This window comes from Micromys minutus, assembly GCF_963924665.1.
Source record: "Micromys minutus genome assembly, chromosome: 25".
NCBI lineage: Eukaryota > Metazoa > Chordata > Mammalia > Rodentia > Muridae > Micromys > Micromys minutus.
Window position 1 is genome coordinate 16859 of NC_137960.1, and position 18264 is coordinate 35122.

The 18264-nt window shown below is 37.2% G+C and overlaps 1 protein-coding gene and 1 pseudogene across 2 annotated transcripts; both read right to left on the reverse strand.

The window, feature by feature from the left end:
• Nucleotides 1–4150: 4150 nt before the first annotated feature.
• On the reverse strand, nucleotides 4151–5626 carry LOC308437290 (Y-box-binding protein 1-like; annotated as a pseudogene). The gene has a single exon. The product of its transcript is annotated as a Y-box-binding protein 1-like (transcript).
• A 7111-nt stretch (nucleotides 5627–12737) lies between these two features.
• On the reverse strand, nucleotides 12738–13676 carry LOC308436935 (olfactory receptor 2B11-like; the record flags this gene model as incomplete). Its single annotated transcript, XM_080937943.1, has 1 exon — nucleotides 12738–13676. One exon carries the CDS (start codon nucleotides 13674–13676, stop codon nucleotides 12738–12740), a length of 939 nt encoding a protein of 312 aa, XP_080794069.1.
• Between the last annotated feature and the right edge of the window lie 4588 nt (nucleotides 13677–18264).

The window sequence follows — 18264 nt, forward strand, 5'->3', positions numbered from 1 at the left end:
GTTACAATTACTTATCTTATATGCTATTAGTCAAGAAATAACTTATTAATCAATATTTTTATTTTATACAACACACAAAAAGAACAACATACATTTTATGTTCTGAGAGTTAATATAACAAAATAAAATAGTTGTTCTTTTTCCGACTGCAGAAAAATTTCATGCTTCTTTTATTCTACCACTAGAGATCACTAATTTTAATATTAATTGATTATTTCTTGTATCCCCCTCTTCCAAAAATTTTTCTTCTATTTGTATAGATTTATATTTGTACACTCATATATATAGTCCAACAATCTCCTTCTAAACACACATAAGCCCCATAATATACATGGCCTCACTCGCTCATCTACCAAATTCTATACATCTCTCCATTGTCTACACACACACACACATATAAAAAAACATAAACCATGTATATATATATATATATATATATATACATCATACACTCATATACACATAGCATATACATACACATACAAACATGCATACACACATATATCACAAACACATACATGCCCACACAAACCACACACAAAGCATATACAAATACACCACACAGACACATGCAAACACACATGCACACATATACCACATATAAATGTTCATTTGCACATGTATACACACATGCCCATACATCACACACACACACAAACATGTATACACACATTTATATGCACACGTCTCCTTTTCACACCTCTCACAATCATGTTGTTAACATATCATTTACATCACATTGTTACACCTTATTTGAGCATCTGATGTGCATCTGAATACTGTCATCAGTTAACCAATTTTACCTATTTTAACACATTTTTATACACATAAGCATATGTCCACACATGGACAAACTATAAAATCTACTTGCACATTTCCACATAGACTCACATGCAAGTCCTGTCATATGTAATCTACTCCCACATCTCATGCACACATACATGTACACCCTAACACACACACACACACACACACACACACACACACACACCTTTATCTGCACACTTACATTTTCACACACTCATCTTCTTGCCCCGTATCTTTTTCTCTCACATACATTTAAACTCTGAAAGAAAAATACATACCTACATCCCTTCATACACATTGACGTAGTTTTCCTATTATTAAAGCATTTCTCATATTATTACAACAGTAAAATAATAAATAGGCATATGAAGAAAAGGGTAAAAAGCCCCAGCATCCTTCAGTGATATGTTTCCTTTAGATAATATGGAGAAATTGGCCTAATGTGAGGTACGTTTTTTTTCTTCTGGTGGGAACCTATTTTAGAATTTCCTACACCCACAACATAGCCTCATGTAACTGAATTCCATCTGATGCACTGATTTGCATGGATCACATTGGTAGAATCTTTGGTTTCTAGTTGTATTTGCTTAATGGCAAGACCTAGCACGGAACTGGAGGGCAGGAGGAAAGTGAATTGCACCACACTATACCTTTCCTTCATATGGACATGGTTCAAAGCTCTGTCCCTCATCTAAACTCCTATGTAGCAGGACACACTCCTGGGGTTTGGTAACTGGTTTTTCTTCTCTCCTTAGGACTGGAGCTTAGACCAGTCACCTTCCAGAAGCACAGCACTATTCCTTTGCTTTCAAAAAGTTTCTTCAACTAAGACAGGATTTCTTTCATTATTGCTATTGTATCCCCCATTGTTTCTTATTGAAATCCCAGCCAAATCATCCCTATACCAGCATCCCACACTCAAGAAACTTATTTGTGTATATTTAATAAGGGGAGTGATATATTTGTATGTAATTTGTAGTTTCAAAAATTGTTTTAATTATGTATATTTTCAGTACATTTATGTGATGTACATTCAAGTTCCTATCATATCATAGTTAATTTTAGAAAATGTTTAAATTGAGAAATGTAAGATGTATTCTCTGATGTTTGTTTTGTTTTGTTGCAATGAACTAATGTTGCCATGTATGGCCATAGTTTGTTGACATTATTGCTCAATACTTCATTATGGGAAAAAGTAAAATTACACACGTGTTCTTTTTTGTTTGCTTGTTTTTCTAGCCAGGATTTCTCTGTGTAGCCCTGGCTGTTCTAGAACTTACTCTGTAAAGAAGACTACCCTTAAACTCAGAAATTCTTCTGTTTCTGCCTACCAAGTGCTGGGATTAAGTGTGTGTGCTACCACAATCCAGCACATTATTCATAATAATCTATTGTAAACTGACATTGAAATAAGTGACTTCAACACCCCACTCTCATCAATGGACAGAACATGGAGACAGAAACTGAACAGAGACATAGCGAAACTGGCAGAGGTTATGAACCAATTGGAATTAAGAGATATCTACAGGATATTTCTCTTTTTTTCCTTATCAATTGCTTTTATTTAAAGATGAAATGATGCTGATAATACAACTACTTTTTCTTTTGTTATGCTTTATCCTTCAACTGTCAATTTCTTTTACAAAGCAGTTTTATTTCTTGTCTTTTAGACCTTTGTTTGTCTTCATCCTCACTAACTTTTATCTGATTTCCTAATATTTATTGGTATCACCTTGGTCAAAAGCATTTCAACTCAATTCTGAATTATTGTCATAAATTCCTGCTTATCTACTTGTATTAACTATTGCTGCTTCTGTTCTTTTTGTTTATTTTGTTTTTTGAACAACTTTATTTTAAAAAACAAAAATAAATGCACAAATTTTAAGCATTTTTGCATAAAAGTATATGAATACATTTTTGTCAGTGCTTGGTTTTTTTTTAAAGGTTTGATAGTGTGCATTAAAATCTTACTAGTTACAATGAGCATAAAGTACATGTAAAACAGTATGTAACCTGGAATTAGTCAAGGTTTTCTTGGTGTGTAAGGATTGAGAATAATGTTTTTTTAATTTTCTTTTCTTTCTTCCTTTTCTTGAACTTCATATAGTCTGTGAGTTATTTCTGGGGTGTTCAGAGATTTCTGGAGTTAGTATCCAATTATCAGTGACTGCATATTATGTCTGTTGTTTTGTGACTGGGTTATCTCACTCAGGATGATATTTTCTAGATGCATTTATTTTCTTAAGAATTTCATAAAGTCATTGTTTCTGATAGCTGAGTAGTACTCCATTGTGTAAATGTACCACAATTTTTGTATCCATTCATTTACTGAAGGATGTCTGGGTTCTTTCCAGCTTCATCCTAAAAAAAAAAAAAAATACTTTCTTCTCAGTCATGGTACCTTCTCCAAAACTGACCATATAGTCGGTCACAAAACAGGCCTCAACAGATAAAAGAAGATCTAAATACTCCCATGAATCCTATCAGTTCACCATGGACAATGTCTTGTCTTTAATAATAACAAAACAACAAAAAGCACACATGCGCATGGAAGCTGAACAATACTCTGCTCAATGATAACATGGTCAAGAAAGAAATAAAGGATTTTTTAAAAATTTAACAAAAATGACAGCACAACATACCCAAACTTATGGGATGCAATGAAAGCAGTACGAGGAGGAAAACTCATAGCTCTGAGTGCCTCCAAAAGAAACTGGAGAGAGCATACACTAGCAGCTTGTCAGCACACCTGAAAGCTCTAGAAAAAAAAAAGAAGCAGATATACCCAACAGGAGTAGACAGCAGGAAATAATCAAACTCAGAGCAGATATCAGCCAAATAGAGACAAAAGGAATAATACAAAGAATCAACAAAACCAAGAGCTATTTTTTTTTTTGAGAAAAACAACAAAATGAATAAACCCTTAGCCAGACTAACTAGAGGGCACTAGAGAGTATTAAAATTAGCAAAATCAGAAATGAAAGGGGAGACATAACAACAGAAAATGAGGAAATTCAAGAAATCATCAGATCCTATTACAAAAGCCTATACTCAATAAAACTGGAAAATCTGGACGAAGTGGACAAATTTTTAGACAGATACCAGAAACCAAAGTTAAATCAGGATCAGATAAATCATGGAAACAGTCCCATACAACCTAAAGAAGTAGAAGCAGTCATCAAAAGCCTCCCAACTAAAAAAAGCCCAGCAGCAGATGGGTTTCGTGGAGAATTCTATCAGACTTTTTAGAAGACCTAATACCTATACTTTCCAAACTATTCCACAAAATAGAAACAAAGGAACACTACCTAACTCGTTCTATTTTTTTTTTTTTTTGTTTTTTTATTATTTAAGACCTTTATTAACAGGTGCTTGCAGTTTGTTGACTTTTTTGAAAAAATCAAGTTGTAAACTTTATTACAAATTAAAAATGAAGTTCTTAAAAATCTCAACTTGACCAGATATGAAACAATTTAAAAACCGTTAAAGGTGTATTGAGAAAAACCAGACCTTTTTTTTCCCTTAAAAAACCTTTGTCATTACCAAAAAGAGACATCTTTAGGTAAAAATAATAAAAACCCCATGCTGCATAGATAATGCAGATAGTTCTAGTGTATCTGGTCAACGGGCAAAAAGCAAGCACTTAAGGTCTTCAGCTCCAATCTTTGTTTATTTCTTATTGCTGGAATTTCATATTCATTTCTTCTTGTTGGATGACCAAACCGGATGATGGTAGAGATGGTAAGCCGGCATTTACTCAGCCCCGCCCTACTCAGCCTCGGGAGCTGACGAATTCTCAGCTGGTGGATCGGCTGCTTTTGTCTCTTTGCCATCTTGTGGTTTAGGGTTCTCTGGGCGTCTGCGTCGGTAGTTGAAGTTGAGGTGGCTGCTGACCTTGGGTCTCATCTCCTTGATTTTCTTTGTCCTCTTCATTGCCCTCCTCTCTAGGCTGTCTTTGGCGAGGAGGGCCCCTGCGGAATCGTGGTCTGTAACCCCAATACATATTCTGTCTCACTGGTCTACCTTGCTCTCCTGCACCCTGGTTGTCAGCACCCTCCATCACTTCTCCTTGCACAGGGGGGTTGGAATACTGTGGTCGACGCGCATAGGGTCTCCGCATGTAGTAAGGTGGGAACCTTCGCCTTCGATAGGGCCGGCGTTGTTGGGCCTGGCCTTCAGGAGCACTTTCCGACCCCTCGTTCTTTTCCCCACTCTCACTATTCTGGTAATTTGGCTGGTAATTGCGTGGAGGACCCCTACGACGTGGATAGCATCTGTAATGGTTACGGTCTGCTGCGTATTTACTGCCTTGAACTGGAACTCCACCAAGGCCTGTAACATTTGCTGCCTCCGCACCCTTTTCTCCTTCAACAACATCAAACTCCACAGTCTCTCCATCTCCTACACTGCGAAGGTACTTCCTGGGGTTATTCTTCTTTATGGCAGTATGGTGTACAAATACGTCTTCCTTGGTGTCATTCCTGTTGATGAAACCGTATCCATTCCTTACATTGAACCATTTTACTGTTCCCAAAACCTTCGTTGTGATGACCTTCTTGTCCCCGCCGGCGGGCGCCGCCGATGTGAGGCCGCCCAGGCCGCCACTACCCGCGCTGCTGCCCGTGGAGCCCGGCTTGGTGTCGGCGGCGCTGAGGGCGGCGGCGGGGGCGGCGGGCGGCTGCTGGGTCTCGGCCTCGCTGCTCATGATTGCGGTGATGGTGACTGGGGCCAGCGGCGACGGCTGCGGCTCCTCCCGGGTGTGATGGTGACTAGGCCGGCGGCGGAGGTAGGGCTCTCTGGGGTCCGCTCTCCGCTCCCGCTACCGATCGAACTCCTAACTCGTTCTTTAAAGCCACAATTGTGCCCATACCTAAACCACACAAAGACACTACAGAGAAAGAAAACTTCAGACCAATTTCCCTCATGAACATCAATGCAAAAATACTCAATTAACTTCTTGCAAACCAAATCCAAGAACACATCAAAACAATCATCTGCCATGATCAAGTAGGCTTTATCCCAGCAATGCAGGGATGGATCAATATACAGAAATCCATCAACATAATCCACCATATAAACAATCTCAAAAAAAAAAAAAAAAAAACCCACATGGTCACCTCACTAGATGTTGAGAAAGCATTCGACCATATTCAACACCTGTTCATGATAAAAATCTTGGAAAAATCAGGAATCTAAGTTCCATACCTAAACACAGAAAAATCAGTATACAACAAATAAGTAGCCAACATCAAACTAAATGGAGAGAAACTTGAAGCAATCCCATTAAAAACAGGGACTAGACAATGCTGCCCACTCTCTCACTACCTATTCAATATAATTCTGGAAGTCCTGCTCAGAGCAATTAGACAACAAAAAGAAGTCAAAGGATTCACATTGAAAAGGAAGAAATCAAAATATCAGTATTCGCAGATGATATGATAGTATACTTAAGTGACCCCAGAAAATCTAGCAGAGAACTTTACAATAATCACGAAGATGATTAAATATCTTGGGGTGACCTTAACCAAGCAAGTGAAGGATCTTGCCTAAAGCAATCTAGAGATTCAAAACAATCCCCGTCAAAATTTCAACTCAATTATTCATAGATTTGGAAAGAAGAAATTGCAAATTAATCTGGCATAACAAAATAACCTATAATAGCAAAATATATTCTCAAGATTAAAAACACTTCTGGGGTTATCACCATCCCTGATCTCAAGCTATATTAAAAAGCAATTGTGATTTAAAAAAAATGCATGGTATTTGTACAGAGATAGGCAGTTAGGTCAATGGAACAGAATTGAAGACCCAGAAATGAACCCACATACCTGTGGTCACTTGATCTTTGACAAAGGAGCTAAAAGCATTCAGTGGAAGAAAGGACAGCCTCTTCAACAAATGGTGCTGGTTCAACTGGCAGGCAGCATGAAGAATGCAAAACAATCCTTTCCTATCTCCTTGTACAAAGCTCAAGTCCAAGTGGATCAAAGACCTCCACATCTAACCAGGTACATCGAAACTAATAGAAGAGAAATAGGGGAAGAGCTTAGAACACATAGGCACAGGGAAAATTTTCCTGAACAGAACATCAATGGCTTATGCTCTAAGATCAAGAATATACAAATGGGACCTCATGAAACTGCAAAACTTCTGTAAGGCTAAAGACACTGTTAAGAAGACAAAATGGCAGCCAACAGATTGGGAAAGCATTTTTACCAATCCTACATCTGATAGAAGGCTAGAATCCAATATATACAAAGAAATCAGGAAACTAGATTGGAGAAGATAAAATAATCCTAATAAAAACAGTGCACAGAGCTATACAAAGGACTCTCAGCTAAAGAATATAGAATGGCCGAGAAACACCCAAAGAAATGTTCAACATTCCTAGTCAGCATGGAAATGCAATTCAAAACAACTCTGAGATTCCACCTAACATCAGTTAGAATGGCTAAGATAAAAAACTCAGGTGAAAGCAGATGCTGGCAAGGATGTGGAGAAAGAGGAACACTCCTCCACTGTTGGTGGGGTTGTAAGCTGGTACAACCACTCTGGAAACCAGTCTGGCGGTTCCTCAGAAAATTGGACATAATACTATCTGAAAACCCAGCCATTCTACTCCTGCGCATAAACTCCAAAGATGCTCCAACATTTAATAAGAACACATGCTTCACCATGTTTATTGCAGCCTTATTTATAATAGCCAGAAGCTGGAAAGAACCCAGATGTCCTTCAACAGATGAGTGGATACAGAAAGTGTGGTACATTTACCCAACGGAGTACTACTCAGCTATTAGAAAGAATGACTTCATGAAATTCATAGGCAAGTGGATGGAACTAAATACTATCATCCTGAGTGAGGTAACCTAGTTACAAAAGAACACACATGGTATGCACTCACTGATAATCAGATACTAGCCCCAGAAAGTTCTGAATCCAAGAAACAATTCACAGACATTATGAAGCACACAAAGAAGGAAGGCCAAAATGGGGATGCCTCAGTCCTTTTTAGAAGGGAGACCAAAACACTCACAGGAGGAAATGCAAGGTCAAATAGAGAAACAGTGGTTGAGGAACAGATCACTAAGATGCTGCCTCACCTGGGGATCCACCACATATGCAGCCACCAAATTTAAGCACTATTGCTGATGTCAAGAAATCTTACTGGCAGGAACCACATAGAGCTGCCTCCTCAGAGACTCTGTCAGGTTCATATAGATAAAGCTGAGCATGCTTGCAGCTAACCATCAGACTGAACTGGAGGGCTTCAATGAGTGGGCTAAAGAAAGGACCGAAAAAGCTGAAAGGTGTTGTGATCTCATGGGAAGAACAACATTATCAACCCTCCAAAACGTCCATGGATAAAAACATCAACATTTATGTACACATTGAGAGACCTACTGATCCATTTTCATATGTAGCTGAAGATAGTAGTGTCCGGCATCAATGTGAGAAGGCTTTTGTTCCAGAGAGGGCATGTTTTCCCAATGTAGGGGAATGCCAAGGCAATGGGGTGGAGAGGGTAATTAGGAGAGAGTGTACCTTTGTGAAGGAAAATGGAGGGGGAGAGGGGATGGGAGTGGAGCAGAGGAAATGAATAACACCTCAAATGTAAATACAGAGTATCTAATAAAGAAAAGGTAGGTGGAAATATCTTCCATGCTCATAGATTGGAAGGATCAACTTTATAAAAATGGCCATCTTGCTTAGGGCAATCTATAAATTTAATGCAATTCCCATCAGAATTCCAACTCAATTCTCCATAGAGTTAGAAAGAGCAATTTGCAAATTAATTTCGAATAATAAAAATCCAAGAATAGCAAAAATCATTCTCAACAATAAAAAAATCTTCTAAGGAAATCACCATCCCTGACCTCAAGCAGTATTACAGATTGATTGTGATAAAAACTACATGGTATTGGTAGAGAGACAGGCAGGTAGGTCGAACATGGCACTGGAGTAAGGGGTATGATATCATAACATTTGCAGGAAAAAAGGTAAAACTTAAAAAAATCTCCATTAAAAGGGGAATCAAGACCTAAAAAAATGGTAGGTATATCACCTATAAATGATATTAACTAGTAGGTAAATAATATTCTAGCTAAAATCTACAGATGCGGAAAGAATATAGAAAAAGAGGAGGCCTATAGGGGGAAAGGGGAAATAGAATAGATTCTGTGGGAGAATAAGAGTAATTGGGGATAGGAGTGGAGGATCAACTGGGGAAATAGAGAAAGACAGTGGAGTGCAGAGGAAACCAGCTGGATTAAGGTGGCATTTTGGGTTAGTGGAGAAACTTAGTGCACTAGTAAATTACTAGAATATTGAGTGTGACCTTTGTGAGGACTCATTCTAATGGAGAACACACAGTCCGACCTGGTTATCCTTTGAAGACAGGCAGGACTTTAGTAGTAGTAATGTGGTACATTCGCATGAGTTGTTTTCTGGGTAGGTCAAATTAAAGGAGTCAGGCTGATGGTAGGAAAAAGAGTATAACCAGTAAGGTGGGAAAGTCTTCCACAAGCTATGTCTTATGCTATGTAATAACCTTAAGAAGAATACCATTTTCTGTACTACTTACAAGGGGGAAATGGAAGAACTCTATGAGGTCAGCAGAAACTATCATACAATAAGATATACTCAGGAGGACTCTAATGAAACAGTAATTCACTAGGGGAACTCAGAGTATCTCAAGAACATTCCTGTCCAAATCTACACTGTTCTTAGAACTGATAAGCACAGCCACATATGGTGGGAAGAGCTGTGTTTTCAGAATCTGAAGCCACCCCTTCCAAAGGAGCTGGCCCAGAGCATTACCAGCTCTCCTAAGCATATTCCTGGATTTAGAGAAGAAGCTCAGTTTTAATCTTTCTACCTCAAGGCCCTAGGGAAAGCCCTCCAAGGCCTAGGTCCCAGACTGTTCCTGGTTCTGTCAAGCATGTTCCAGAGGTTCAAAAGGAGCTAAGCCATTTTCCATACATGCAGACCTCAGAAAAAGGCTAGTTTGATTAGGCCTGCACTCAACACAATAGTGGTTTTCTTCGTTTCTTTCTTTTTCTTTTTTTAAAACCATTCCAAATAGTTGTTACCTGGTGTCATCTTGACCATGTAGCAGCACTATGCTTTTCTCAAGAAAACTGAACCTTTGTGGTACACAAGGCCATAGTTTTGATCGTGATTCTGTAATGCCACATTGAGCAGCTTGTTAGAGGTCTGCTCTTTGATATGGGGATGGACCTAAAGGAAGGTTGTAAATCAAAGTTGTTTTCTTTGTTATGGCTCAAAGTCACATTTCTGGACAATCCTGGTGAACAAACGTGTGTATCCTAGCACTCTACTCTCTAACAGGCCTGTTTAGCATATTACTTATTTGTGGAGTGTTTTACAAGCAGCCTTCCCTCAGCTAAATTCTACTTCGTGTGACTTACTCTCTCCTCAGCACTAGTAAATTTTTTACATCTTCAATTCTACTCTTTTACACCAGAGTTTAATACTGGGCTGCTACCTAACACATGAGATGCAACGTCCACAATGTTAACTCCAAGTGAACCTTACACCTTAATTAGAACTATTAAGGGCAGACTATGTAGAAATTAGGACTCTCTGAGTTTGGCATCCTACCAAGGATGATTTTACACACAAGCCACTGTGCAGATGCAGGCCCCACAATGAAAAATTTCAAAGGCTACCTCTAGGTCTAGGAGTGTTTTGAATCACAGGGCACCTTACATATAGCAGCCAGTTCCCACCTACTCCAGGGAAAGACTCACCAAAGCAGCTGTTCAAGCTGCCTACTCCTCCGCATAGATGGAAGTGACTCTGTGTTCATCATGTTGAAAGTCCGGAGCCTGCCTGATTGCACCTCACAGCACCCAGCAGCAGGTATCAGAGCGTAGCATGCCAAAACACTCAAGAAGGCTCAACAACTAAGTGGAACAAACTTCCTCTGGGCACCCGGAATAACTGTACTCTTCTTTGACTGGCAGGTCTGTCTGAAGGGTCTGATTGCCTAGTGTGTCTAGAGTGATATGAGCACCTCCCCCATTGTTTGAGCTTGCTGGAGGTCCACAGCTGAGTGCTTCCTGGTCCAGACATTCAGTCAAGAGCCAGACATTTGCAAATCTTCAGGGACTTTTATTTCAATGGCACTTTTGCCTTTATTACAATACCTTACACATCTGTCTTCCCACCAAGGTCCACAGTGGATCCACCACTCCAGTTTGCACTGCTCAGCAGCCAGATCCCCGCCCCCACCCCCACCCACCTTTTTGGGCATTAAGCTTGTGCTCAACAGCTCCTGAAACAGAAAAATAACTCGCCTCAGAGCAGAGAATTGCTAACCTCTTATTATGTAATATTCTGTGCGTTCTGATCTTTGTTAATCATAAACATTCCACAACAATAAGCTCCACTTAGGACCAATCTGAATACAGGTCAGTGAGAAATATTCTGTTCAGCTAGCCAAAGTAGCCTGGGTCACAGGCAACCATCAGGGAGCAATTTCTATGCATTCATAGGAGGTCACTGGGTTTGTTTGTTTGTTTGTTTTTATAAGCTGGCCATGAGAAATGTTCAGCATCTTACATTCAGCCCCCTATTTCTGAGCTGTGCTCTATGATCAATTGGTATTGGGGTGTGCATTCAATATCCCATTCCTGTCTGACTGAGATCAGTGTTCATGTGGTTTTTGCAGTAACTCTTTGACCCCAACAGTTTGATTTTATTATGTTTTCTTTGTTTCAATTTATTCAACTGAGTTCTTTATACATCTGTGTGAACTTTTGTAACAGTGGTTATGATCCTTTTCTTTGACTATTGTAGGGCTTTGACATTGTGATTTCTGTCTTTTTTTTGGTGTTTGTTTGTTTGTTTTGTTTTTGTCTGAACAATGTTTTATTGCCCTTTCAATTCTGAAAGATAAATTTTCTGTATATAATATTTTTAGTTTGTAGCTGTTTTCCTCTCAGGACTTTCAATACTTTATTCTGTACTTTTTTATTCTCTACTATAATGTAAATTCATGCTAAGAAAACTTACTTTATTCTGATGATGATTCCATAATGATATGACATGATATAAAATGCCTACCCTATGACCCATGTGATTAGATATTTGAAACACAATTCATGTTACTCTTTAGTGAAGTTGAACTTTGGTAAGTGGGCTCTAGATGTAGAACGTGGGTGACTGAGAAATGAGCCTTGGATTATAGTTTCTTTCTTTTACTTCCTTTCTTCTCCTCTGTCTTGCTTTTCCTCTCTTCCCTGGTCAGATTTATGTAACAAAGATCTGGCACCTGCTTCACTAACAATGGCTTATTAAATAACAAATTTCAACATCAAATTAATAAATTTTCTTTCGTGAATTACAAAGAATTTTATATGATAGTTTTACATTTGGGGGTATAGATTTGACAACTAAATTGTAGAAATTTCAGTTTTTAATTGAATACACTTTGAATATCACTTGCTTCTAAAATAAGCTTAATCAAAAAGGTACTCATTGTTTATTGATGAAATTCACCTGTTTCACATCAGAAAAAAATATTTTTCTCCTATTCATTCATGTTAAATTTCAAAGGCACATCTAAATGTTGCAGCTTAGTCTCAGCAATGTGTCCAGACAGTTCTCCATTAGAAATATCATTTTCTTTTTTCTCATTGATTGAAAACTTATACTAGCTAAGTTTTAAAAAAGAATTAAACATTTATAAATAGCTTTTGTGTGTTTGTATATTTTAATATATTAGAAACTTTTTATTTGAACATCACATTATCCCAATTTAATAAAAAAAAACTCACAATGCTGTAATACTAGAAATGAGAAAAGTGTGACAAGAAGGTCATATTCTGTAGACCTGAAATATATGACCATTATTAGAGAGGCCAATGTTAAATTACTACAATTATTAATTTTAATACCAAAAACTTTCACTTTGAACTGAAAATTCTTCTCAGTAGCTTTTTTAAGGCACCCTTTACGTCCTTGTTCCTTAGGGTATAGATAAAAGGATTCAGTGTAGGAGTTATCACTGCATAAAAGAGAGCCATGAACTTGGGTTGGTCCCTTGTGATGGATGAAGAAGGCTGAAGGTACATGCTAATGGCTGGACCATAAAATAAAGAAACTACAATGAGATGAGAAGAGCATGTCCCAAAGGCTTTTTTCCTTCCTTCAGAAGATTTGATTCTAAGTACTGCACATCCAATATTAACATAAGAAGCAAGAATTAAGCACAGAGGAACAGCCAGTATAAAAATGCATACCACAGAAAGTGCTAGCTCATTAGATTCCTTTTCACCACAGGCAGTTTTTATGAGAACAGGAATTTCACACAATAAATGATCCAATTTATATGTGCCACACATTGGCAACTGTAATGTGAGTGTAGCCTCTGAAAAAGCAAAGATCACTCCAGTCAGCCACATAATAGACACTGACAAAATGCACACCCGTTGACTCATGATGAGGGTGTAGTGGAGAGGTCTGCAAATAGCCACATAGCGATCAAAGGACATGATAGCCAAAAGCAGACATTCTGTGCCTCCCATTATGTGGAAGACATAAAGTTGAACAACACATCCAATGTAAGTAATAGTTTTTATGGAGCTTCCCAGGTTAAACAGCATCTGTGGCACAATGCTTGTGGTGTAGCACATGTCCAGAAAGGAGAGATTTGTGAGAAAGAAATACATGGGGCTGTGGAGACGAGGGTCTAAGGTGGACACCAGAATGATCGCAATGTTTCCCATCAAAGCCATAGGATATGTTATCAGAAGAGTAACAAAGAGAGGGAGTTCCAGCCAAGGATGGTTAGCAAATCCCAGTAGGATGAATTCTTTTGGGTGGCTTTCATTGTTTACAGCCATTCTCCTTTGATTTATTTTACCTATAGTTTAGAAATGCAATGTTAATTTAAAACAACAGATGCATAAAATAAAGAAAAATTATTGAAAACTGAGAGAAGTGCTAGTCACATACCAAGATCAATCAATAAACTAGCAATGGTTGGTTTTAGCTGTTGGTATCTGGAAATATTACTCCATGCTTAAGAATGCTTACTGTTTTTCTAGAGAAATCAAACATTTATTCCCAGTATACATGATAAGTGTAACAAAACTACCTGCAACTTTACCTCAAGAGAATAAAATACCCATTTCTGCACTTGTATGGAAACACCCCCACAAGCATACATAGTCTTAAATTAAATAATAAGAAAAATTAAAAGACAAACTTTACCTTTGATAACACAAACTTTAAAAGCCAAGAGTATGGCATGTTGTACTTCTATTCCTTAATGAACATTTCTGCCATATTAGATTACTATGTCCAGAATAGCTAGTTATTCTATATTAGTGAAATACAAAAATAATCCATGATAAAGACTAAAGAAATGTGTGACCACGAAGCCACTACTACAGAAGATTCTTTCAAGAATTCTACCCACAGATTTAAACAAACTAAACAAACAAAAACAATAAAAACCCCATGACTGTGAATGAACAGAAAAGAATGGTAAGGTAATAAATACTAGTATAAAAAATACAGAAAAACCAAACATCATGCAAATGAAGACAGAATGGGAAATCATACAAACCTTTCAGAAATAAGTATTAGAGTTAATAATCTCAGTCTTCCAATTAAAAGGCAGAGACTACCAGACTGGAATGAGATACAGGAAACAATTGTTCATAACATGTAAATAAACAAATAAACAAACATATCCCATTTGCAAAGGCAAGGAGGATAAAAGTGAAATTACAAAAAAAGTGAATCTTAAAAGCAAATAGTATTAGTGATAAAAAGAATATCTTTGTATTAATAAAAGAAACAATCCAGTAGGAGTGCCTAAAATTCACAAGTAATGAATCACACAGAAAATGTTGTCATGTCCAATTTCAGTAAGGAGTACTGAACCAAAAATGATGAACAGATTCTAACACAACAGTAGGTGACTACATTAGCAATAATAGACAGATCATTCAGGCAAACAAAACAAAACAAGGAAACAGAAAAGAAACAAGCAAAAAACCCACTAAAGGCATTCTAATTAAATCAAACAGGAAAAAGCATGCCTTTTTTTGTTGTTTGTTTGTTTATGTTTTTGCTTTCTCCTGCCCCTGCTAAGACAGAGAGGGTTTCTCTGTGTAACTCTGGATGTTCTGGAACTTTTTTTGTAGACCTTGCTAGCATCACGCTCAGAAATCTGCCTGCCTCTGCCTCATGGGTACTAGGACTAAAAACATGCACCACCACTACACAGAAGCATGTAAATAAATATAAAATGAACTAATCTCTTGTATTTTATAAGGTTATAATGGAATATAATATAGATCAAAAGAGATCAAAATATATAGAATCTGAAGAAATTATACAAAATGGCAACTAAACAATAAATATATCTTTAAATGATGAGTGTTATGATTGAAGAATTTTGGAAGTAAATTAATTTTTCCCTAAAGTTACATGATAGAACAAATACAATATAATATTAGCCAAAGAAAACAGAATGACATCTGTTATGAGATTATAGCTGTTGGTCTGCATTTAGACAAATACAAATGTGTTCTCAATAAATTACCTATTAAGGTACATAAAAAGTTTAAGAAAACAAGAACTACAAATATCAAAATTAGAAGAAAAGAGATAGGAAAAATAGGCAGAAATATAATCTCTTATAATTTTGAAAAATCTACAAAAACTCCAAAGCACATCTATGAACAGATAAAGCAGAAGTAAGATTCAAAATGGGGAACTAAAGTGGTCAATAAAGTGAGAGTAAAACAATAAATCTGTGAACATAACAAAGTTCAAGATTGAACTGATACACCAGCTGATATGAGGCCCCAAATACATATACAGCACAGGGGTAGGTTTAGTCAGAGAAGATGTACCTAACCCTCAAGAGACTGGAGGTCCCAGGGACTTTAGAGGTCTGGTGGGGTGGGTGGGTGGGGACAGCCTCATGGAGACAGGGGGTGGTGGCAGGGAGGAGGTAGAGATGTGGAACAGTCAGAGGTTGATCTGAGAGGGGAAATTTTTCTGTAGTGTAAAAGAAATTAATTAATTTAAAAAGATGAATTCCTACAGATCTTAAGAGACCAACCATTTCCAATGTTCTTCAAATTATTTAACTAAGGAGGAATGAAGGAAGAGTAAAACAGGTATCATGTGAATCTAGCAATACCCTGCTACTTAAACAGGTTCAGAGCAAAGGGGGAAAAAAGCAAATATAAACATCATGATCAAGTAAGATTTACTTAGGAAACTTAAGATGGTTCAACATATAAGCAAAACAATATTATATGACATATAAGCACAAATAAAGGGTAGGAATCACATGATTATCTCAATAAATACATAAAATTATTTTGACAAAAACATAATGTCTCTTAGTGATAGAAGTAAAAAGGCACCAAAAATAACTTGCCTCAACTGAATAAACAAAGCTATAATGTGGCAGATATGCACATTATATTATACTAATCTTGGAAAATCTGAAAGCATTTTTAAAAATACAAGATAACAAATAAGATGTTTTTCTGTCACTTTGATCATTGTGGTTGAAATCTTGGCTAGATTAGTAAAGAAAAAAGTGCAAAAAAGTATACAAGTGGAAAATAAAAAATAATCAAACTTTTTCATATAATAGGATCTCATATTTATAAAGTCCTAATGATTCCACCAGAAAATTCATACATATGATAAACACTATAAAATGTAGAACAATGCAACCTGAACACACAGAAAACACTATTTCTTTTTTTCTTTTTCAACACCCTCTCTCTATGTGTGTATATAGAGATGTTCAAATGTGTGTAGATCGTGGATCAATGGAATAGAATAGAAGATCCAGAAATGAGCCCTCATGTATATGGTCACCTGATTTTTGACAAAGGAGCTGTAAACATTCAATGGATAAAGGACAGCCGATTCAACAAATGGTGCTGGTCCAACTGGCACTCAGCATGCAAAAGAATAAAAATAGACCCTTTCTTATCTCCTTGTACAAAGCTCAAGTGTAAGTGGATCAAAGATCTCCACATTAAACCAGATACACTGAAACTATTAGATGAGAAAGTAGGGAAAACCTTAGAACACATAGGCACAGGAGAAAATTTTCTGAACAAAACACCAATGGCTCAAGCTCTAAGGTCAAAGATTAACAAATGGGACTTAATGAGATTGCAAAGTTTCTGTAAGGCTAAGGACATTGTCAAGAATATAAAACGGCAGCCAACAGAATGGGAAAAGATCTTTACCAACTCCACATCAGATAGAGCCCTAATATTCAAGGTATACAAAGAACTCAAGAAGCTAGACACCAGAGAATTAAATAACCCTATTAAAAATGGGGTACAGAGCTAAACAAAACGTTCTTAATTTGGAATATCGAATGGCTGAGAAACATCTGAGGAAGTGCTCGACATCCTTAGTCATCAGGGAAATGCAAATCAAAACAACCCTGAGATTCCACCTCACACCAGTCAGATTGGCCAAGATCCAAAACTCAGATGACAGCAGATGCTGGCGAGGATGGGGAAAAAGAGGAACACTTCTCCACTGTTGGTGGGATTGTAAACTGATACAACCGCTCTGGAAATCAGTCTGGCGATACCTCAGAAAATTGGATATAGTACTACCTGAAGACCCAGCTATTCCACTTCTGGGCATATACCCCAGAGACACTTTAATACACAACAAAGATATATGCACCACAATGTTCATAGCGGCTCTATTTATAATAGCCAGAAGCTGGAAGGAACCCAGATGTCCTTGAGTAGATGAATGGATACAAAAATTGTGGTACATTTACACAATGGAATACTACTCAGCCACCAGTAACAATGACTTAACCAAATTCTTAAGAAAATGGTTGCATCTAGAGAATATCATCCTGAGTGAGATAACCCTGTCACAAAAGAGCAGACATAATATGCAGTCACTGATAGTGGGATGCTAACCCCAGAGGCTCGCACTGCCCCAGAAACAACTCACAGACTGTGTGAAGTCCACGAGAAAAAGAAAACAAAACAAAACAACAACAACAAAAAAGTCATGCTCAATCCTTACACACCAAGAACAAATTGACAAATTCTGGGTTACACCCTGTATTTCATGTACTTTTTGCTCATTGTAAAAAAAAAAAAGCCAAGCATTGACACAGTTGTATTTGTATACATTTATGCAAAAATGTTTAAATTTTTTTTTATCTTTTTTTAAAAATAAAGTCTAAAAAAAATAAAAGTAGAGCAAGATATCAAAAAAAAAAAAAAAAAAAAAAGAATGGACAGCATCCTCAGTCCTGTAGACCTATGCCAATCCCAGGGATGAACAGCATGCCGTGATGCATACATAACATGAAATTCCAGAGTCACAGTCACTTTCTAGCATGCTGTAGCACTAGCCTAAAGACAATATTAAACTAAGAATAAACTCATCAGGCTTAGATTCTGA